This window comes from Moschus berezovskii, chromosome 6, assembly GCF_049115385.1.
Source record: "Moschus berezovskii isolate FMDL1 chromosome 6, NW_MosBer_1.0, whole genome shotgun sequence".
In the NCBI taxonomy this organism is placed as follows: Eukaryota; Metazoa; Chordata; class Mammalia; order Artiodactyla; family Moschidae; genus Moschus; species Moschus berezovskii.
In genome coordinates, this window is record NC_142465.1 from 59630358 (window position 1) to 59654855 (window position 24498).

The 24498-nt window shown below is 40.5% G+C and overlaps 1 protein-coding gene across 1 annotated transcript in view; it reads left to right on the plus strand.

Moving 5' to 3' along the window:
* The window catches only part of LRIG3 (leucine rich repeats and immunoglobulin like domains 3), a 53362-nt gene extending 29212 nt beyond the window's left edge, over positions 1-24150 (plus strand). The window contains exons 4-19 of the mRNA XM_055395362.2: positions 1558-1689; positions 2169-2312; positions 3334-3477; positions 3783-3926; positions 4352-4495; positions 5726-5806; positions 6837-6908; positions 9046-9117; positions 9631-9794; positions 13377-13697; positions 15478-15759; positions 17200-17652; positions 18627-18785; positions 20390-20533; positions 20880-21152; positions 22401-24150. Coding sequence (XP_055251337.2) covers positions 1558-1689; positions 2169-2312; positions 3334-3477; positions 3783-3926; positions 4352-4495; positions 5726-5806; positions 6837-6908; positions 9046-9117; positions 9631-9794; positions 13377-13697; positions 15478-15759; positions 17200-17652; positions 18627-18785; positions 20390-20533; positions 20880-21152; positions 22401-22645 — 2974 coding nt within the window. The 3' untranslated portion in view covers positions 22646-24150. The remainder of the gene's footprint in view (positions 1-1557; positions 1690-2168; positions 2313-3333; positions 3478-3782; positions 3927-4351; positions 4496-5725; positions 5807-6836; positions 6909-9045; positions 9118-9630; positions 9795-13376; positions 13698-15477; positions 15760-17199; positions 17653-18626; positions 18786-20389; positions 20534-20879; positions 21153-22400) is intronic.
* The last annotated feature ends 348 nt before the right edge of the window (positions 24151-24498 follow it).

The window sequence follows — 24498 nt, forward strand, 5'->3', positions numbered from 1 at the left end:
GAACTGTGGTGTTGGAAAAGACTCCTTAGAGTCCCTTGGACTACAAGGAGATCCAGCCAGTCAATCCTAAAGGAAGTCAGTCCTGAATATTCATAGGAAGGACTGAGGCTGAAGCTGAAACTCCAATACTTTGGCCACCTGATGCAAAGAACTGACTCATTTGAAAATACATTGATGCTGGGAAAGATTGAAGGCAGGAGGAGAAGGGGTGACAGAGGATGAGATGGTTGGATGGCATCACCGACTCAATGGACATGAATTTGAGTAAACTCCGGGAGTTGGTGATGGACAGGGAGGCCTGGCGTGCTGCAGTCCTTGGGGTCACAAAGAGTCAGACATGATTGTGGGACTGAACTGAATGCCTGGAAATAGTAGCAATGTGACTTATATGACATACAAGGTTCCACTTAGAACCTTCAGATTGTTTCATTGTCCTTGGGCTAAAGAAAAGACCCTTCTTTTTAGGTACCTCTGCCATCATCCAAGCCTCTCTCCCTTGACATTTTATTTTTCTCTTGCCTAGTAGATAATCTAAGAAACCCAAGCTGCCTGGTCTGATACGACAGTTAAGATGGTTTTTTCAAATCAATCTGGTTTCTCTTTTTTAGCAAGACTGTCATTTAATGTTGAATCTCCCCCTTGAAAACTGTTGTATTGATGACCTTTTAATAGCTTTGACTTGGCCTTTGTCTTGTTTATGTTTGTTTTTTCATTTGTGGTCTAGTGTAGTGATCTTCAGTAGAACTTTCCACGGTAGTGGGGATGTTCTGTATGTGTACTGATCCATTTGACCAATACCAGGCAAATGTGGCTATTCAGGACCTGACATGTGGGTACTGTGACTAAGGAACTGAACTTTAACATTTAATTTTAATTTTAGTGTAAAGAGCTATAGTAACTGTGTGGCTTCCATATTGGACACCATGATCTGGTGTTTAAGACAGTGTCAAGCTTTTTAAAAATCTCCTTGTTCCCAGGGATTGTTTAGACTGGCGTGCTCTTAACTAATACTTTTGTAATATTCAAAACCTTGGAGTATATCCACTGGTTTTGAAACTTGCTTTTTCTTAAAAAGAGATTTGTCCATGATGGCTTTTGAAAAGCCCAAACTGAGTATTTTAAGTTCATTTGCACCTATATAGTATGTATACTTTTCAAGAGAAGAAGTAGAGATGGATTCATAGGGAACTAACAGACCAGTATCCAGAACGCCAACTTCGTGCTAGTCATTTCACATCTCATTTCATAAAATGATAAGGAAGAAAGACCATTAACAAAATAACAGAAAGAAAAAAAAATCAGTTTAAAGGCATTGCATTAGATAACCACAGCTGTTAAACACACCCAGATTTATATATAGGAATGTTTTTCATATTTCTAACTTTATGATCCATTATTTAGCAAAACATTGAAGTGACTAAAAAGTTGCTGTTTTAAAAGTGCTCTTTAGAGCAATCAGTTTTCCATATTTGTGAAGAACAAGTTAGAAATAGTATTTTTCACCTTTCAGATTCTTGTACTATTCATCCTGATATCTGTGCCATTCTTTCAATCCAGAGCTGGAAACAAAATTGTGGAAATATTACCTGAACATCTGAGACAATTTCAATCCCTTGAAACTTTGGACCTGAGTGGCAATAATATTTCAGAACTTAAAACAGCACTTCCACCCCTACAACTCAAATATCTGTAAGTCGTTTTTAACAAAATTTTCACCTGTGATGAAAATATTGTGCTATATTAAAAAAGAAACAACTTTTATGATAGAGACCAGAATTCTGACTTTTGTAAACCACTGTCTTCGTTTAATTCTTACACTTTTGGATTGCAAAAAAATGAGATCTCCTTTGACTACTATAGAGGAACCAAGTGCTTCTTTAAAAAATTAATCAGAAGTAAGCCACTGGTGTGTTTTATTAATAAATGAATTTCACAAAAATTAGATAAGTGTCTCTAACAGAGACAGTCTTCAAATGTTTTAGTCACTCTTTCCCTAGAAATATGTGAATCATGGTTGATATTGGCCTTCGGTGAGTGACCTAAAGAGTTAATTATTTTAATGTCCATCATAACAAATAATGGCTCAGCCCTCTGAAAAAGTGTTTCTGTACAGAGAACACATGCACTTTAACTTCCCAAAGAGAAACTCAGCTTCAGACTTTCAACAGGTATATTAACAGCAACCGAGTCACATCCATGGAACCTGGGTATTTTGACAATTTGGCTGGCACACTCCTGATGCTGAAGTTGAACAGGAACCGAATCTCATCTCTTCCACCCAAGATGTTTAAACTGCCCCAACTGCAACACCTGTAAGTAAAATGTTCTCTCAGATACAGTGTCCTCACCTCCTCTAAACCCTTGGCTTCCCCCTAAAATCCACCACATGACAGAAGGAGTTTAGAAGCAAGGATGTAGCTACCTTTCCTCTGAGAGCCGGAAGTGTAGAATCTGAATCAGAAAGAGCCTTAGAAGTCACCCAGTGCAGTCTTCTGCCTGAGAAGGCAGGTTGGGTGTTCCTAAGAGTGGAAAGTATAGTCACTGAACAGCCTCCATACAAAGACATCATGATGGCACTGAAGATGTGACTCTCCACAGAGCTGCGGACGGCAAGAATAATACCAACAACTGACTGCAGGGGCCCTGGTAGCTTAAGGAGCTATAAAGAACTGTCTCATTAATAACGGTGGAGTCCTCTGAACAGGCTCGTACCGTATAGTGGTTTTCAGCCTTGGCTGCACATTACAGACACTTGGGGAGCTTTTAAAAATCCCAGTGCCCAAGCCACACCCTACACCAATTACATTAGAACCTCTGGGAGTAGGATCCAGGCTTCAATAATTTTTTAAAACTCCCCAGGTAATTCCAGGGTGCCAACAAGATTAAGAGTGACTGCCTCAAAGACAAAGCATTAAACACAGGGCAAATCGTGACAGAGGGGAATCAACTTTTGTAAGCAGTTGAACAGGATAAGCTTGACGGTCCTGCTCCTGAATAGACCTCGTGTTTTAACATGATATTCTGTACTCCCATTCTGGATAACTTTAAAAACCAATATTAATATGTTTAGTTTTACACTGAATGGACAACAGTTTAGAAACTCAGGTGCAGTCTGGTGTCCATGTTTTATCATTCTGAAAATGCATCCCATGTGTTGGAAGGAAATTTGTTCACTGCTAATAAATCAAAATTCTTCTCAATAAAAATGTTTAGAAATTTAAACTATCTTCTGTAATTTAATGCAGGCTAGTTTAACTGTGTTGTCGTAATGTCACATTTTATTACTGCCTCCAGAATTTGTCATATAAGCTAACTGTTTAATATCCAATGCAGTGAACTCAACCGAAACAAGATTAAAAACGTAGATGGGCTCACTTTCCAAGGGCTTGGTGCTCTGAAGTCTCTGAAAATGCAAAGAAATGGAGTGACAAGACTTATGGATGGAGCTTTCTGGGGACTGAGCAACATGGAAATCTTGTAAGTGTGGGTAGTCAGTTCCTGCTCAGGCAGTGTGATCCTGAAATGCTCAGTAAGCATTCAGCAGCTTTTCTTTGAAATCCTGTGTTACAGCCTCATCATTGATAATCTTATACTTTATTATTTAGTTTTGTTTCAGGTGTTATGACTGGGAATGTAGAAACATAGTATTTTCTGGTGATATCTTTGTATAACAAAGGCTACACACCTCAATAGGCATATGTAATAGGCCGTAATCGTGTCTCCTTTGAAGAGTCTCGATAATAAACTTAGGATCCTGGTTTTGACTCTTGTTGTCAATGTAGGCAGCTGGACCATAACAACCTAACAGAGATTACCAAAGGCTGGCTTTACGGCTTGCTGATGCTGCAGGAACTTCATCTCAGTCAGAATGCCATCAACAGGATCAGCCCTGATGCCTGGGAGTTCTGCCAGAAACTCAGTGAGCTGTGAGTAGCCTGCTATTCTCCTCAGGTTTGAGAGCAGGAATCATGCCAGAGCATGAGCTTCTTACCATTGATCTGTGAAATTTTCATAACAGAGTTTCCAAGGTGACAGCTTTTTTCTTTTTTTTTCACATGAAACCTAGGCATAGTTTTTTTTGTGAGAAGTTGAAGCTAGCTGTTTCAGTTCTGTGGCACAGCGGCTAAAGCAATGGTGGTGATTTTCAAATAAAAAGATTTTAATTACTAGGATTAGAAATAATGTTTACCTGAGTATTATTAAGAAGGAGGAGTTTTAAAATAAGGATTATTGTGGCAATATATATTACCTGTTTTTTTGTTTTTTTTTTTCCCTACAAATCACTGCTTTGAATTGGAAAATAAAAGCTATTGTTGATTTTTTGCTGCTGTTGTTCCTTTTCTCTTTACAGGGACCTAACGTACAATCACTTATCGAGATTGGATGATTCAAGCTTCCTGGGCCTAAGCTTGCTAAATACATTGCACATTGGGAATAACAGAGTCAGCTACATTGCTGATTGTGCCTTCCGGGGGCTTTCCAGCTTGAAGACTTTGTAAGTTACACATTTTGCAAGTTACACATTTTGCTCTCTGTGCATGAAGCTAATTGGTTCCTAAGCATACCTACTTTTCTCCAAGCAGATTTCCTTTGTTGTGAAGGAAATGTGTACAGCCTCAGAAGTAGTGTCTTAATCTTTCCCAGATCAGTTTGATTAAAATCAGTCCATTTCATCCATATGTGCTTCTTAGAGGGATTAGAAGGGAACAGTGATCAGATTGGTGAGGTGATTACACTTAACCTTCTCAGAATCTCCAGGAAGTTAGTAACTGCTCAAGAGGCAAACAGTTTTAAATCCACTAATTTTTTCTTCGTAAAAATGCAGATTAAAAATTACCCAGAGCATGAAAGATATATAAAAGGCAGCAAAGGAAGATGCCTGTTTGTGAAACCAGTTCTATCCAGACTTGATCTCTGTCCCAAGAGAAGGAAGAGAGACTGGGATTAATTGACCTTTGAACAAGCTCTCAAATATTCATTTGAATATTGTGCAATGGGCTCTGGATTTTTGCACTGTCAGAAAGTTTTGCTCTGTTCACTATTTGAAGCATTACATAATTGAAAAGTATGTTGTATGCTTTGGCAACCTGCTCCTTGTGTGGTTGGAATGGTGGTTTTAAAGTTCACCGTATTTTTCAGGCTATTCATGTCTTTCAGAATTTAGTCATCTTGATAGAGGAGTTCACTGGGCCAGAGTCAACTATCCTAATTTCAGGCAAAAGTATAAAATGTTGAGGGAGGAGGTAAGAAGTATGTTGAGGAGAGAAAGAGTTTTCTATTGTTTTGAAAGGGGCAGAGATGATATAGGGAGTTATGAAGGATTTATTAGAAATTACATGATCTTAGCTTTCTAAGCATATCTCTAATAAAGAATGCTTCCTTGGTGGCACAGTGGTTTGAATCCACCTGGCAATGCAGGAGACACTGGTTTGATCCCTGATCCAGGCGGATTTCGCATGCCACAGAGCAACTAAGCCCGTGGGCCACAACAACTGAGCCCATGCTCTATAGCCTGAGGACCACAACTGCTGAAGCCCACACACCCTAGAGAAAGCCCAGACACAGTAGTGAAGACCTACCCAGTGCAACTGTAAATTAATTAATGAATCACATAAATAACAACCAATCTCATCTGGGCCACTTTGATTTAAAAAAAAAAAAAAAAAGGCCTGTATATTTCGTTACATATCTGGTACCAGTTTCAGTATCTTTCCTTTTTAACTAGAGATCTGAAGAATAATGAAATTTCTTGGACCATTGAGGACATGAATGGTGCTTTCTCTGGGCTTGACAAACTGAGGCGCCTGTGAGTATGATTTGCTTCATAATTTGTGTCACTCTTTGACCCAAACATTTTTTTGTTTGTTTGTTTTTTACTATGCTGCATGGCTTGAGGGATCTTAGTTCTCCAACCAGGAATTGAACCTGGGGTCACAGCATTTGAAGCCCTGAGTCCAACCACTGGACCACCAGGGTGTTCCCCAAACATTTTATCTTAATCAAACTCAGTTCCACATACAAGTTGACATCTTTAAAGAGTTGTGGGAAAAGGTGCTTAATCTGGTTGCTACCTTTTGTCATTTCCCCAAATGACTACTGTTATACAAGAAGTGTATTAATTAGGTTTTCTTTCTTGGTTATAGTGCTTTTACTCTGCAACTGGGTTATTGCAGCTGATTTTAATATCCAGATAAGAATTTTCAATTGTCTTGAGAGCTTAGACTCTTGGGATTACTGTTGTGTAAAGGTTAGTGCACTTACTAAGTTCAGCATTTGAAATGTCACAATGTCACAGCAATGTTTAAATGAAGTAATCCAGTGACCAGTGATCATTGGTGGGTTATCAGTGGATTCTAAGCAGTACAGGATAAAAACATGTTTCTATTTGGCCACAAAATGGCCTTGCAGATGGCCAAATTCTGTATTTTAAATGAGTAACTTTCAAATTGACATCCATTTAGTTCTAAACTTCTGTGAGTGATGAAGGTATCCATGGAGTGGGTGGGTAAGGAGACAGTCTCCACTGTTTTATTTATGAGTGTTCTGAGACATTTTACTTGAAATAGGTTTCCGCCTCTTTGAAAAAAATCACTGCTTTACTTTACCCATCAGAGTAACTTTTGAATACCTGTTTTTGCTGGGTTCTCTGTCAAATGCTTTGCAACCATGCTGAACTGAAATCAGTGTCAGGGATATGTTTTTTAAGAATGTATTGTTTAATTGAAGAAAATAGAATATTCACAGATGTTTTAAAAAGCAGTTCTTTTCATGAGAATGGCACTCCAAAATGTCTTTTTACTAACTGTTCTATTATAACTTTTCTTTTCTTTTTAAAGAATCCTCCAGGGAAACCGGATTCGATCCATTACCAAAAAAGCCTTCACTGGTTTGGATGCATTAGAACATCTGTGAGTAGCAGGAGTTTAGTTACCTTAAAGACAGTCCACAATGGTTATCCCCTTATTTGTCATGGACGATAACATACACTAGACTACAATTTTGTTGGTATCCTCTCATGTACAGTGTGCACATCTATCCGTCCTTTGTCGGTCTACCTACCTACTTATCTGTCTCTACCTGTATGAAAGTGTAAGGGCACAGATACATGTTTCTTTTGCATTTAAGGGTTTCTTTCCATCATTTTGGGGTTTTCTTTAGTTATGTTTCTCAAGCAGTGGCATATTTAATTTTTTTTTAAACTACTATTTCTTTTGTACCCACTGCACATCAAACATTATGTCAGGTGTTTATTTATATTTCTCAATCCTCATGAGAAAACTAATAGCTATTGTTATCTCAATTTTTAAGTTAAGACATGGAGGTTCTAAGAGTTCCTTGCTTAAATTGAACAGTTAAGAGGGTGACTTGCAAGATCAATAAAGACAATCGCCCCCACCCTCAACCCCAGTTCCTAAGAGTGATTGGAGAGTTGTAACCCTACTTGGAGAACTTTTGTTTGTTGTTGCTGTTGTTTAATTATAAAAAGCATGCAGCCTGTTTTTCCTCCTTTTATTCTTTCTCATCCTCTTTTGCTACTGACCTAGAGGTTAGCAGCTGGCAGGAGCAGGGCTCAAACCAGGGCAGCCTCTCCCATCACAGCAGCTGTCTCCTTCACAACCTCTGCCTGCCCGGGAGAGGGCACACATTTCTGAAATGACAGTTAGGGACTCAGATGTTTTCAGGTACGAAGAGCGGAAGCTAGCCAGCCTCAATGGGAGTCAACACCTGCAGGAGCTCAGAGCCAACCAGGGTGCATGTATATATTGATATGCACAGTGGGAATCTGGAGCAGTATACAGTGTGTCCAGCCTGACTTTTAATGTTTATAGCCAAAGGTTTTATTATCTATTAGCCTGGACAGTAGAAGTTACCATTTAAACACACAATCGGTTTGTACCGCCACTGGTGCTGTGTGCATAGTTATTATCTGTGCACTGCTTCCTTGTCATCTTCCCACTGAGCCCTGGGTTGCAGAAAGCTGTGGACGGCCAGCCATGGCAGCAGTGCAGCAGTCCGGGTTACAGTGGGGTGACTGGGCAGAGCAAAATTTCGAAGGGCAAGACAGTATTGCTGGGCTTCCTGAAACAAGTTGTTTTCAAAGGGAAACTAGCCAAAAGGCTTTGGTCATCTGACCCTTTAACTTTTGGGAAAGTGAAATTAGTGGATCCGTGGAGCATTAACTTCTCCTTTAGTTTCCCAAACCTTCATAACTCCCCCAGCGTCTTTCTTTGCCCACGTTTGGGACCTTGATTCTGTCTTCTCTTGCCCCTCATCCCATTCAGAATCTCCTTTGTCCACTCTGAATCCTGTAAAGGAAAACAGAGTAGTACAGGCGGGGATGACTTTAATTCAGAATGCTTGTTAGCACCAGTGGAAAAAAAAAATCAGCCCAGAATATTCTTTCATTTTATGAACGTCCTGCCTGAAGTGGTTGTTTATTGGTTTGTTTGTTTTAGTAAGTACCTCTTGTCTGAACACCTACCTGTCTTCCCATTGGTAAGTTGTATGTATCAGGAGAGGCTAGTGACTAAGAACATCAGCTTTGAAATTGAAAATAATTGAGTTCAAATCTTATCTGCCCCTTTCATGCCCAGCCAAGGTGGTTATACCATCTTCTTTTTTGTGTTGCTGTGAGGAATAAAATGTAATAATGTGTAAACAAAAATCACTTTAACATGGTTGCATGTCATTGAAGATATTCTATATGTGATGGTTTTTTAAAAGCATAATTGTGAGGAATTCTATATATGTATTTAAGTTACTAAAGTTCACTAATTTGAATAATGAGAAATACAAGAAAATAACACGGCAGAACGGCTTAGGCCCTTAAGAGTCAAAAAATCTGTATGTGGTGATATAAAATCTCTCTCACCGTAACAGAATCTGCCTCTGAGTCAGATATCCTTGTTCTTGAACACAAGCCTCCAGATGAGTTCTCTGATCACCCTATCTGTGCATTTCAGCACATGGAATATTTGGGGGGTGCCTGAAGGTACGCAGTGACCATAATTTCCTCTAATGTATTTGATTTGGTGGCTTTTCCAGAGACCTGAGTGACAACGCAATCATGTCATTACAAGGCAATGCTTTTTCACAAATGAAGAAGCTTCAACAACTGTAAGCATTTCTTTTCTTTCCAAGAGTTTCACATAAAGCATTGAGGGGCCAACTGTCAAGGGATGGGGCATCCTGGATTATGTATCTGTTGAAAGTATGTGGCACGTTCATCACATTACTTAACTTTTTTATTACCAGAAAGCAGGAGGAGTGGGATTTTTGTTCCATTTATTGAAAAGAGGAGTTTCTTTTTCTTAGATATGCAATTTAAATTTGTGAGCCCCAGGATAACGCAGTGCCTCATCATAGTAACCAGTTTTCAGTACTGAGATATTTTCAGCATTGCTATACTTCTGTCTCTCCCGTCAGTAAGAACAACATCACCACCAACAACAAAAAAATGGTGCTAGTTCCCTGTCTTGCATTTTAAGATGCGCTATAGAATATTTATTCCATGGGATGTGTGTATTTGGTTTCTCCATTCAATGCTTTGTTAATATTTACTTGAGTTTAGTTTACTTGTAGAAATCTGCATTTCATACAAAACAGATTGAATGTAATTACTCTCCTCAGGCACTTAAATACATCAAGCCTTTTGTGCGATTGCCAACTGAAATGGCTCCCACAGTGGGTGGCAGAAAACAACTTTCAGAACTTCGTAAATGCCAGTTGCGCCCATCCTCAGCTGTTGAAGGGAAGAAGTATTTTTGCTGTTAGTCCAGATGGCTTTGTGTGTGGTGAGTGGAACTGTGGTCTTTGCCTTTTATTCATCTTTCTTTTTTTTTTTCTCCCATTTGTCCAAAGAATGGATTTGCATAAATTTATATACCCTAAATGAAGCTCTTATTTCTGCTGAGGGTAGAGGAGAATGGATCTGTAGTTTGCTGATGATTGCAGTTTTTACTGATGAAAACATTTTTTTTCTGTAATTTCTTCCTCTTTGTGTTGGCACCAGGGTGGTCTGGTGGAAAGAGACATTGTTATCTTGAGAGCATTGGAGGATAGCAGCAGCCCTGCTACTTAATTGCAAGTCCCTAAATCTCAGTCTTCTAATCTGTGAAATGGGAATACTGCTGTCTGCCCCCCCCAATCCAGGGGTTGTTGAGAGGTTCTCTTGAGTTCAGTGAAGAGACTGACTTGAATCTTGTGCAGATGCTACAAGATGCTACAGGGAATAGAAAGAGACAATTATTAGCTAGTGGATTTATAGACTACTAAAAATTTTATTGTCGTTGTTCAGTTGCTAAGTCGAGTCCAACTCGTTGCAACCCCATGGACTGCAGTATATCAGGCTCCGCTGTCCTCACCTGTCTCCCAGAGATTGCTCAGATTCTTGTCCATTGAGTCAGTGTTGATATCTAAAATTTTACTGTTGGTGAGTAAAAACAAGTAACAGAAAGTTTGAGTGTATTGTAAATAAATTTAAGGTTCATTGTTTTATCATCCAAGCCTCTCAGCGTAGAAGTCTGCTTACCCAACTTCAGAGAGCTAGTTAGCAGATCTGGCTCAGACACCCAGGCTTCCGTCTCTCTGGTGCAGTCTCCTGTTTACTGCATTCAGTTCAGGTCAGTCACTCAGTCGTGTCTGACTCTTTGTGACCCCATAGACTGTAGCACACCAGGATTCCCTGTCCATCACCAACTCCAGAGCGTGCTCAGACTCATGTCCATCGAGTCAGTGATGCCATCCAACCATCTCATCCTCTGTCATCCCTTTCTCCTGCCTTCAGTCTTTCCCAGCATCAGGGTCTTTTCCAGTGAGTCAGTTCTTCAAATCAGGTGGCCAAAGTATTGGAGTTTCAGCTTCAACATCAGTCCTTCTAATGAATATTCAGGACTGATTTCCTGTAGGATGGACTGGTCGGATATCCTTGCAGTCCAAGGGACTCTCAAGAGTCTTCTCCAGCACCACAGTTCAAAAGCATCAATTCTTCGGCGATCAGCTTTCTTCACAGTCCAACTCTCACATCCATACATGACCACGGTAAAAACCATAGCTTTGACTACAAGGACCTTTGTTGGCAAAGTAATGTCTCTGCTTTTGAATATGCTGTCTAGGTTGGTCATAACTTTTCTTCTAAGGAGCAAGCGTCTTTTAACTGCATGTCTGCAGTCACCATCTGCAGTGATTTTGGAGCCTAAAAAAAATAAAGTCTGTCACTCTTTCTATTGTTTCCCCATCTATTTCCCATGAAGTGATGGGACCAGATGCCATGATCTTAGTTTTCTGAATGTTGAGTTTTAAGCCAGCTTTTTCACTCCCCTCTTTCACTTTCATCAAGAAGCTCTTTAGTTCTTCTTTGCTTTCTGCCATAAGGGTGGTGTCATCTGCGTATCTGAGGTTATTGATATTTTTCCCAGCGATTGATATTTCTCCTGGCAATTGATATTTCTCCCGGCAAGTCTACTGCATTACTCTGCTGTTTACTATCTGATGTCATGGAGACCTTTGCAAAACTAAATTTGCATATAGAACATGAAATCAAAATTCACTTGAATTTTAGTATGTGTGTTAAGATATTACAGAGCCCAATTCTACATTTGTCTTTAAATTTTATTTAAAACTGCTTTGCCTACAATTGTTTAGTTAAGGACAAGAAAAACATATATATATTTTTTTTTACATTGCTGCATTAAGTGGTACCAACAGTTTCTGCAAATAAAATATCTGATGTAGCTTTTGAATCTAAATAAGCATTTGGCATTCATTTGTAAGGGCCTGAGCTATTCCTTTTCCATGGTCTTTGTTAGTTCTCTAGTCTCAAGATACGGAGAAGGCAATGGCAAGCTACTCCATTACTCTTGCCTAGAAAATCCTATGGATGGAGGAGCCTGGTACGCTGCAGTCCGTGGGGTCGCTAAGGGTCGGACACGACTGAGTGACTTCACGTTCACTTTTCACTTTCACACATTGGAGAAGGAAATGGCAACCCACTCCGGTGTTCTTGCCTGGAGAAGCCCAGGGACGGGGGAGCCTGGTGGGCTTCCGTCTGTGGGGTCACACAGAGTCAGACACGACTGAAGTGACTTAGCAGCAGCAGTCTCAAGATACAACTCTCTGTTACTTTGAGAAATATATATGTGTAGGTGTAGGTGTGTGTTTGTGTATGTGTCACATCCATGGATTTTTCACTCCCTTCATTGTGAATCAACCTTGATTTACCGGATGAGAATTTTAGAATAGTCCTACAGAAAAAGAAACCATCCTGGTTACAACATACAGGTGTGGCATTGGAAATTAGCTGCATTGGAGTTGTCAAAGGGTCCTCCATACCCTGTTCATACACATACACACACACGCGTGCGTGCATCATTTTTTCAGTGCACCCAAATAATACCTTTTGGTTGATTTAAGATGCTTTTTTCTGGGTATAGACCATCTCTGAGAAACTGAAGTTCAGAAAGGTAACTTTTCCAAAAAAGTAACAGAATTAAATATAACTGTTAGGAATGACAGAGCTGCTTATCTGTAATTATAATGTAGCTCTGACAGTGTAGCACAGTGACCTGATGGATTGTCCACCCTAAACTCCAGGCTGGAACCAGGGGCCCACAGAGAGCTTGAGGGATGCTTGTCTTTCACTGCAGGGTTGTTTTCTCCTGCTCTACCTAAAAATGACTGCTCTTTGGGTTTCTTGGTGGCTCAGATGGTAAAGAATTTGCCAGCAATGCAGGAGACCCAGGTTCAATCCCTGGGTCGGGAAGACCCTTGGAGAAAAGACTGGCTGCCCACTTCAGTATTCTTGCCTGGAGAATTCCATGAACAGAGGAACCTGTCAGGCTACAGTCCATGAGGTCTCAAAGGGTTGGACACGACTGAGTGACTAACACTTACTAAGAGTTCTAGTTTTGGTAAATGGAATGTTTATTGCTGTCTTTAGTGATATTGAGTATCATTATTGACATTAGATTTATTTTTCTGCTTATTTATGGAGAACATGGGGAAAAATGCAGTTCCTGATAGTAGCATTTAAAGGTGATCCATGAGCCTGAACGTGTCTTGATCAATTTCTTCTTGTACGTCTGTAAGGAAAAAAAAAAAAGCACAGGAGGTCTGGAGTAAACCGTATTCCACAATATCAGCCTCCTCTCAGTTAGTGATGTGTCAATAGGCCTCAGTCTCCATTCAGAATGAATGACTGACTTTATACACTCTTTCCCAGTCTATTGTTTCAACACTGGGACTGCTAGTCCATCTGAAACATACACAAAGTGTAAAACCTAAGCCACTGTTTTGAGTTTCTTGGTATTCCAATCTGAGTAGCATTTGGACTCTCAAGCTTTAAAGCTGTTTTGTTTCCTCCTCTCCATTTTGAACAGATGATTTTCCTAAACCCCAGATCACGGTTCAGCCAGAAACGCAGTCGGCAATAAAAGGTTCCAATTTGAGTTTTATCTGCTCGGCTGCCAGCAGCAGTGATTCCCCAATGACTTTCGCTTGGAAAAAAGACAATGAGCTACTGCACGATGCTGAAATGGAAAATTATGCACACCTCCGGGCCCAAGGTGGCGAGGTGATGGAGTACACCACCATTCTTCGACTCCGTAACGTGGAATTTACCAGTGAAGGGAAATACCAGTGTGTCATCTCCAATCACTTCGGTTCATCCTACTCTGTCAAAGCTAAGCTCACAGTAAATAGTATGTGATCTGACTTTTCCTCTTGCATTTAAAGATATGTTTTTATGAAACAGATTTCTTCTCTTTCTCTTATTGCCAATGCTGTCCTCTGCTCTCAGAGTTCTCCACCTAAACCCTGCCTTTCCCTACCTCTCACTGCACACTATTAATATTCTTGGCTATGTGTACCTAAGCTAGCTGTTATTGTGTTGAAGACCCCATGCTTAGCATGGTGGGTAACCCAGATAAACCGGACACTTTTTGCTCTTTGAGAGTTCATGGTGTGCTTGGTCTGATGAGGAAGACCATGAAGAAAAGAGGTAAAGAGTATCACCTTTTTTTTTTTTTTTAATTCAGATATAGTTGATTTATAGTGTTGTGTTAGTTTCAGGTACGCAGTAAAGTGATTTAGTTATATGTATATTTTTTCAAATTATTTTCCATTATAAGTTATTACACTATATTGAATATAGTTCTCTGTGTCTTATGGGAAATCCTAGATTCTTGTCTGTTTTATGTCGTTGGTATCTATTAATCCCATTCTCCTAGTTTCTCTCAGCCCCTTTCCCCTTTGGTAACCATAAGTTTGTTTTCTGTGTTTGTGAGTCTGTTTTATACACATAGATTGACTTGTATTATTTGTTTAGGTTCCAGATATAAGTGATATAGTCTTTGTCTGACTCACTTCACTAGTACGAGAATCTCTAGGTCCCCACTCGTGTTGCTGCAAATGACATTATTTCATTCCTTTTTATGACTCATATTCCTTTGTAAATCATCTGCTGAAGGGTACTTGGCTTGTTTCTATGTCTTTGTTATTGTAAATAGTGCTGCTGTGAACATTGGAGTACATATATCTTTTAGAATTCAAATTTACCTCTTTTCTAGGCATGTGCCCAGGAGTGGAATTTCTGGGTCATAAGGCCACTGTGTTTTTAGTTTTTTGAGAAACCTCCATACTGTTTTCTGTAGTAGCTGCACTGGTTTACAGTCCCATCAACAGAAAGCACACCACCTTTAGCTTAGAGATCTCGGTTTGAGTCCTGCCTCTCCTGCTATCAGCTGTGGGACTCTCAGCAAGTTACTTAACCTCTCTGTGTCTCCATTCCTACATCTTTCAAATAGGAATAATGATACCTCCCTTACAGAGGTATACCTGTGAAATGAAATAATTTGTGTAAAGGACTCAGCAGAACACCTGGAGTAGAGTAAGTGCTCGGTAGATGCAGTAAGCAGCAGCTGCTGCCGATGCAGGCGTCTCATCCTGTGCTTTGTGTGGCAGGTAGACAGTTTTGCAGTTTATCGTTTCATTGTTTTTATTGTCCATGGTGGAAGATATGGCTCATTAATGTGTTCATGCCACAAATAACTGCTGAGGCCTGACACATAGAACAGAAAATTGTAGGCCAAAACACATGTCTAAAGTCATAGAATGTTAGAGCCAGGAGGAACTTTAAAAAATAAAAATAAAAAGATGGAGTAGCCAGGGTACAAACAGATGAACTGATTTGCCTAAGGTCTCACAGGTAATTATTAAGGAAACTAAAAAGTGACTGGAAAATAGCAGAAAGACCATCAGTGTGAAGCTCAGGTGACCTGTTTCATCCTGACTCGGTCATTTCTGTACCTGTGTAACCTTGAGGAGCTTCTTGATCACTCCATCTCTTGCAGTTGGAAACAACCCCTGCCTTACTATGTCAGGGGCATTTGTAAGTATCCAAGAAAACGGGGGTGGGGGGGATGAAAATGAACCTCCTAACTCCAGGACGCTAATGCCCCCGTGTTGTGTTTCTTATTTCAGTGCTTCCTTCATTCACCAAGACCCCCATGGACCTCACCATCCGTGCCGGGGCCATGGCGCGCTTGGAGTGCGCTGCGCTGGGACACCCGGCCCCTCAGATTGCCTGGCAGAAAGACGGGGGCACGGACTTCCCGGCCGCGAGGGAGAGACGCATGCACGTGATGCCTGAAGATGACGTGTTCTTCATCGTGGACGTGAAGATAGAGGACATCGGGGTGTACAGCTGCACCGCTCAAAACAGCGCCGGCAGCATTTCTGCAAACGCAACTCTCACTGTCCTCGGTGAGTGGATGCTTTCCAATTCTGTGATACATGTTAGTCTTTAGGATACCAGCTCACCCAAAGGCCCTAAGTAGTGTCAGAACTCATGAGGGTGAGGGCTGATCTGTAGGACAGTGACCTTTCCTGGAGGCGACAGTGGCTTCTCAGAAACTTTCAGGTCAGGGAATACATCACACCTTCAGACCTGTGGGCAGTGAGATGAACCTGCCCCCTCCTTTCTGAGGAGGGGGAAGAGTAATGCTTTGATGCTCTCCCTTTTTGCTAGAATTACCTTTCTCTACTCTTTCCATTATACAATCTGTACTTAAAGTCTTAACAGTATAAAGGATATTAAAAAAATAAGTATCTGAATAAATTCAGAGGCCTGGCTCTCTCTCAGCCTCCTGTACTCTGGAAATGAGGTCATCCTTTACCATTTACTTTGTTGTTATTCAGTCACTCAGTTGTGTCCAGCTCTTTGCAGCCCCATGGACTGCAGCACGTCAGTCTTCCCTGTCCTTCCCCATCTCCCAGAGTTTGCTCAAACTCATGTCCATTGAGTTGATGATGACATCCAACCATCTCATCTTCTGTCTTCCCCATCTCCTCATGCTCTCAATCTCTCCCAGCTTCAGGATCATTTACCTAAATAGATGCCTTTTAAAAATGTAAGCATGCATTGACGTGAATCCGCCCCGGGTGTACATGTGTTCCCCATCTTGAACCCCATTCCCACCTCCCTCCCCATATCATCCCTCTGGGGAGGGAGATGAGAGGGAGGTTCAAAAGGGAGGGGATATATGTATACCTATGGTTGATTCATGTTGAGGTTTGACAGAAAACAATAAAATTCTGTAAAGCAATTATCCTTCAATAAAAAATAAAAGGAAAACAAACAAACTAATACTTACAAAATGTTAAATTTAAGCAAAAAATAAAAATGTGAGTGTATTAATCATATATGTATATCTTTGAAAGAGTAAATCAGGGTAACCTTATGAACACCAAATAATAAAAGTAAATTATTTTCAGACTTTTAATACAGGTGGGGACATCTAGCACTAGGAAGTTTTCCTTTAAAAATTTAAACATTCTGATTTTTTTCATCCATCAACACACTCTTGTGCTTAATATTATTTTTATACATTTTCTATTTCTGAAATATGTCTAAAATGTTTTGCTTTGCCCGACTTCCATCATTCCCCAACCTTGCCAAGAATGAGGGAGACTAAGTGAGAGAAACAGTAAATATTATCCTTAACTGGTGTTATAAGGAGATGACAGCCAAATGATGAAAGCCCAGATGTCGTATCCATGTTCCAGGTTTTAAAGAGGCATGGGCGTGAAGCTGTGGGAGAATCCAGTTTCAGCTCCCCTTTGAATAAATCGAAGCACAAGGTCTTATGCTGTGTAAACCCTAACTTCATGTCACAGATTAAAAAGCATAACCTGTCGTTTCAGAGACCCCGTCGTTCTTGAGACCCCTGTTAGATCGAACTGTCACCAAGGGGGAAACGGCCGTCCTGCAGTGCATTGCAGGGGGGAGCCCTCCCCCGAGACTGAACTGGACCAAGGATGACAGCCCCTTGGTGGTCACCGAAAGACACTTTTTCGCAGCCGGCAACCAGCTACTAATCATTGTGGACTCTGACATCAGCGATGCTGGGAAGTACACGTGTGAAATGTCTAACACCCTGGGCACCGAGAGAGGCCACGTGCGCCTCAGCGTGATCCCCACCCCAACCTGCGACTCCCCGCAGATGACGGCCTCGTCACTGGATGACGACGGCTGGGCCACCGTGGGCATCGTGATCATCGCGGTGGTTTGCTGCGTGGTGGGCACGTCGCTCGTGTGGGTGGTCATCATCTACCACACACGGCGGAGGAACGAAGACTGCAGCATCACCAACACAGGTGTGTCCACAGAAGCCTGGCACGGGGCGCAGGGGTCGTGTGTGTGTTTGTGGTCCCGCCGAGATTTGCTTCTGAGTGTGTCTGTCGCAATCTGAGGCCACGTCACGAGGGTGACTCATTTGTTTCAAGCTGGGCAACTATGGTTAGCTAAAAATAACATCCCGGCCCAGAATAAAGCTGATGGTTGAAGATGAGTGCTTTTTGTCAGAACCTCAACAGAACAGCATGTTGGCTGTGAGAGACCATGCAGAGCTTCGGGTAGCGCACACCCTCAGATGGTGGTGGACGGCCAGAAACGGCCTTCAGTCATGAGGCTTATGCTCGGCCGTTGTCTTGTCCCTTGCGAGCATGTGTGCGTGTGTGTGTATGCAGGCATGTAGGAGAAAGGGGCTTTGATTGTGTAGGCAAACTCCTCTATCAGTGAATGATACAAAGTCAAGAATATGGCAGAAATCAAGCTTAGATAGTATCTAAAATACTGTCTCATGAAAATTATCTTTATCTTTGTAAGCATTTGTTGTCTTTGAAAGTTGGGAGGAGTGGGACTTCCCTGGTGGTCCAGAGGTTAAGAATCCATCCTCCAATGCAGGGGACTCGGGTTCGATTCCTGGTCGGGGAACTGAGATCCCCACATGGCGCAGGCCACTAAACCCATGTGCCGCAACTAGGGAAGCTTGGGCAACACGCCAAAGAGCCTGTGCACTGCAGAAAAAACCCAGTGCAGACAAAGATTTAAAAAAATAAAAATAGAAGTAAAGAAATTTGAGAGGAGTATCCCACAGGCCACAAAGCAGAAAATCAGCTGAGGTGCCCCAGAGCAGCAGAGCCCTGGTGTGCTGTACATCAAGATGGTTTTGCAAGGGTAGATTGATTTGATTTAAACAGAAAACAAAAGGGCATATACCATTCATCAGGGAAGCCTGTGTGGCAGTTGTGACCATTCTTGGTTCATAGAACACTGTTGTTGATTACAGATGAGACCAACTTGCCAGCTGATATCCCGAGTTATTTGTCATCTCAGGGAACATTAGCGGACAGACAGGACGGGTACATCTCCTCAGAAAACGGAAGCCACCACCAGTTCGTCACTTCTTCTGGAGGCGGATTTTTCTTACCACAGCACGATAGTAATGGTACGTGTTTAAAACCAACATGGGCTATTGGCGTTTTGAAATAACCCTTTGGAAAGTTCAAATACAATGTTAATTTCCACATGGAATTGATACACTCATATATTTAGGACCTGGCCCAAAATCACTAGCAAAGCTGATAGTAAATAGTTCTAAGAAAAATCTTTGTTTCTAGCAATAAAAGAAGACAAGTAGGTTAGGTAAAATTTAATTCCTCCATGCTATGTAGTATTTCCTTTATGTCGTAAATGTTCTTTGGCCCTGAATGTTCTTCTTAACTTCAGTGATACTAACTGGTTTCATGCATGGTCTCAAAAGTCAAATGATTTAAAATCATTCTATTAGAGACTTATAATTCTGACTCTCACTTTAAGAACTATATAAAGAATTATAATGGAGGCTGCATGATATAAGAGCATCAGCTTGGTTCAAGACCCACTTCTGACACTTACTCCCTGTGTATCCTTGGGCAATTACAATTCTTCCCTATTAGGTTGTTGTGAACATTAGATAAAATGATAGTATATGGTGCTTGACACATATTAAGTGCTTCTTAAGTAGAAGCTATAGATATTTTACCGTCTTTTCTCATGAGTGTTGATTAAGTATATGCTCTGTGGTGGACTCCATAGTTTGGAGGGAAGAATGTTTCCAGTTTTACAGTTTAGTCAGCAGTGAGACAAAAAGTTCAACAAATAATTGCAAAGAGCTTGACAAGGCAGTGACAGAGGGTACAGAGATAGAAGAAACGATTTGAGCATAAATGCAGTTGTTCTGATTAGACTCATTTGCTTGCAAAGAGCACAAGCCCAAGCTCACTTGAATAGAGCCAGGTTTACTGAAAAGCCTTTTTAAAAAGTAAAGGGACAGAACTGGAGCATAATAGTGCCATGTCTGCTGGGTGCTGTGGCTGGAGATCAGGCCTCTCTCAGAATAGCCCTAGAGATAGCCAGTGGTATTGAACCACATTCTACATATTTGCTTCTTGCTGAGACCACCCCTCACAAGGACTGCCCAGTTCCTGCTGCCCAGGTACATGGTCCGTTGTGGCATCTCTAACCCTCATGATGTTTCTTGTCCTTCAGCTGCTGTGTCCCCTGCTAACCAGAATATCATTTCTGGATTGCTTAGCGCAGATAACTCATGATAGGTTTCTGTTTGTTTTTTTTCTTTTTGGCCGATTTCATCTTTGAGCCGGGCATTAAGAGGTCATTGGTTAAGAGCCAGTACCTCATCCTGGTCATCAGTGACTTTCTGGAGGAAGCAGGCAGTGCTGGTAGCATCATGTGGTTCAAATCATCACTGCTTCATCCACAATGTCCATGCACAGATTGATTTCTCTTGGAAACCAGGGAGCGGGGTCAGCAATGAGGTTAACACATCTAGTTCATCAAGTTCTCTTTTAGTAAGATATCATAAGGTTATTTAATCACTAATCTCTGGGCATCATTAAATTTTGAAAAAACCCTTCCATAAATTTCTGCAGTATTTCCTTAGTATATTCTGTCTGAACTTTTCATCTATAAATATGGAAACTGTCAAAAGTGAAGAGACGGCTGAATGGTAATTGAACTTACAGTTCACTGATTAAAACATGTGTTTTAAAGGGACATGCCATGTTGACAACAGCAGTGAAGCTGATGTGGAAGCTGCCACAGACCCATTCCTGTGTCCCTTTTTGGGACCCTCAGGCCCTGTGTATTTGAAGGGGAGTGTGTATGGCTCAGATCCTTTTGAAGCCTATCATACAGGTATCTGGTTTTCATTTCTTTTTTTTTTTTTATAATTTTTTTTTCTTTACAGTTAAAAGTATTTTTATTAAAAAAGCACAAATGCAAAGAAATGAACAGAGGAAAATTTATGCGTCGAACCTGGACTGGTCACTTATGATAATATACATGCTACAATTCCATTCTCCCCAATCATTCCACCTTCACCCTCTCCCACAGAGTCCCAAAGACTGTTCTAAATGCCTAGGTCTCTTTTGCAGTCTCTTATACAGGGTTCAGGTTACCATTTTTCTAAATTCCATATATATGCGGAGAGACCTCTAGAAGCATTAACTCTGTCTCCCAATATTGTTCCCATTTTTAAAAGGTTGTGGTCCTGACCTGAGATCAGCTCTAATGGACCACTACGAGCCCAGTTACATAAAGAAGAAAGAGTGCTACCCATGTCCTCATCCTTCAGAGGAATCCTGCGAGCAGAGCGTCAGTGATACAGGATGGCCTTCTCATGCGAAGAAGTTACTCAGCTCTTATTCTCAACACGAAGGACCTGGAATGAACAACTTATGTCTGAACAAGTCTTCTGCAGATTTTAGTCCAAGTCCAGAGCCACCATCAGTTGCTCTGAGTAATTCTTTCATGGGTAAGTTTATTAAATTATTAGGTACCTTGACTCCAGACCCACATTGCAAGTTGCATGGGGGAGAGCCATGAGGGATTTGAACGCCAGACTGAATAGTGAAGAATAGTTTCTGGTGTGTATATGTATCTTTTTTAATGGTGCTGTCGTGACATCCTATTAATTAGTATCCTTGTTTCTAAAAGCAGAGGCAGACATGGGGATTTTACTTGATTAGGTATTTAATCCAACGCTAAGCCTTAGGAACTTTCTGGGCAACTCTGTGTGTGGCATCGTCCTTGAAGACAAGAGTTTTGGAAGTGACTGAGGAGCACAGTTTGTCAGTCATGTGGAAAACGTGGTTTTGGGCTACAGCAGCCTCTGGGGTGGAGTTGTGTGCATGGCATGACTGCGGTTTGGGATGTCTGCTGGCTTATAACTAAACCCACAGTCAGAGAGCAGACGGCGTCCTACCTGGCAGCAGCTGCTCATCAGCCAGGCTGGGCTGCCTCCTACAGAGGAGGCTGTTGGAATCCTAAAGCCCACAGGGGTGGCAGTGGACACTGGCTGACACTGAGATTCATTTCTGAAGTTTTTAGTCTAGTGCATGAGGACGATTGAGTGGAAGAACTGAGATCATCTTTTTGCTGCATGGAAATATGGAAAACTGAACCACATCTTGTCTTCTAAAAAAAAAAAAAAGTAGAATTTTTAAGTATTTTACCCAACTTTTAAGAAATGTCATGTTTTCTCATGGTATAATTATTTATATCCCTTTTTAAAAATATGAATAATAATTTTATAGGCCCTCAGAGATAATTTGAGTCAACAGAATTATTGTTTGCTACTGAGGAAGAAATGGCAAGACATATGGGTTATTTTGAAAGAGGCTTACTGTACTGAGGCACATTTTACTTGTACATGACTATCCAAATGCACTTTGTGGAGAACGGTGGGCTTTTAGTGAATACAGGATTTGGAAGAACTTCTGTCAGGGAACTTGTTGCTGATAATGTTACTATAGGTCCTGAAAGTGGAGAAGAAGGGCTGCTGGTATTCAGTGGATGTTTGTGTCAGAGGGGTGCACATGCCTTCAGCCCCACTCTGTAAGGTCTCCCTCCATAACACAAGTATATCGCCATCTACCTGAATCCCATAACATGGACTTGAAAGTTCCCCCACATTTATGGGGAAAGATGCCCCTTCATTTGAAATTCATTCTGTTGATTGCTCCAAAAGGCCCGATGTGCTCAAGGGGTTTCTTTTTTTCAGGAACATTTGGAAAGCCTTTGAGGAGACCTCACCTGGATGCCTTTTCAAGCTCTGGGCAGTCATCAGATTGTCAGCCAAGAGCCTTTCACTTGAAAGCTCGTTCTTCCCCGAACTTGGACTATGAGTCAGAGGAAGATGGGAAAGAAAGGACAGATTTTCAGCAAGAAAATCACCCATGTACCTATAAACAGACCTTAGAAAGCCACAGGACTTCAAATTTTCAGTCTTATGACTTGGACACATAAACTAATGAGACCAAGGACGAGTTCTAACATACTACCTCAAGTGGACTTTTATTTAAAAGAGAGAGAAAAGCCTATGTTTTTAAATGGAACTATGAATTTTAAAAGGATAAAATGTCTTATTTATACAGATAGACAAAAATTACAAAAAGGCATAAAAATTTTATACTGGGAGTAACTTTCATATAGGAATACCTTTACTATTTTATAACTTTGCTTTATACAGAAAATATCTTATGTAAATTAATGGTATAAATCCATGACTATTTTATGTATTTTTATAATGCCAGATTCCTTTTTATCGAAAATGAGTACTAAAGCATTTTAAACAATAACTGTCTTGTACGTTTTTTGAATAGAGGTCACTCCATTTTATTTTGCACGTTCTTCTTAATAAAATGTCTCATTTTGATCCCAAACCCCATCTATCCAATAGCAATCTTCATTGTTTTCAGCATGTTTTAGGCATAATTAATTCATATCATGTCTCACATTGGTGGAAATTACATTCAGCACATTAAAATATGAGCAAATGATCATTCTGCATACCTCCCAGGGTTGTTGTAATATAGACACAAATCAAATTAGTGTATGTGAAAGCCCATTGTAAAAGGAGAGGGAGCTACGAAGGTTTGAGGTACATTCATTTCTTTCTTAAGTCTACAAACAAAAAGATGTGTTGTTGCAGTCCAGCGTTATATAGTACAACCGCCGTTGCTTAAATCACTGCTCAAGCCATGTTTCCTTAATTATCATAATACTTTATGTGGTCTAATGCTTTGTGCGTTTCCAGATAGTTTCACATACCCCATCCCTTTAATTATAACAAGACAGTGGTTTATTGCCCATTTCTGTAGTTAAAATGTCTGTAGCAGATGTGGGGTTTCATCGTCTGTTCCAGGTTGTAATGGGATGCTGGTGGAATTCTTTCCTGTTCTTACTGATTTTCTGCTGGACAAGCAGTTCTTAGAGAAAAGGCACTCTTCAGCTATTCAAGCAACGCTGTTTAAGAATTAAAATACTTTTATAATTTGGTCATCATGGCTCTACTTGTTAAAAACTCAGTATAGAATCTGTTACTTAAACATATACAATTATTTTAAATACTTGTTTTAAGCAGTGTTTAGGTGACATGTTGTTATGTGACTGGCATATATACACACACATACAGAAAATTACACATTTCCAAAATTAAATAATGTAGTTTGAAGGAATTGAAATAAGCATTAAGTTTAATAATTTAAATGATCAAACTGTTTTTCCCCTTAGCAAATTTTAAGATTGGCATTGAAGAAGTTAATATAGTACATTAAACTTTAAAGTCTACTAACTTGTTGAAGATGTGACTTTGTCATTGTCAGTTCTTTGAACTAAATTTAAAAACACATATTAGAAAAGCAGATTCATCTCACAGGATATGTTGGGGGTGACGTTTTCCTCTTCAGTGAGTTTTGCATTTTGTTTTTTGTGAGCCGGAAGACTGGAATGATATCTTCCCTCCTTTAATTTAGGCACCAGGGTCCAAGACAGGAAGTTGATCCTTCCTGGGACAACCAGCGACTAAGAGCAGAAAAGTGATTTCCTATGCTTTGGCTTTATCCTATGGCCAAATTTTCAAAATCTTGTTAATTTGTCTTCTTTATTACCAGGTGTTATCCAAGCATCGATAAGGGGTTTCCTCAAGGTTTATGAACTTCTTTTAAAGGATTTAATTTTTCCAGACTTAAATGCAAAGGTTAAATCATTCACAGTTGAAATTCAACAATTAGATTCACTCTCCATTCACATGATTATCTTTTTTTTAACTCTTGCATGCTGCTAACTTATGGATTACATATAATCTTAGTGGTCTGGAG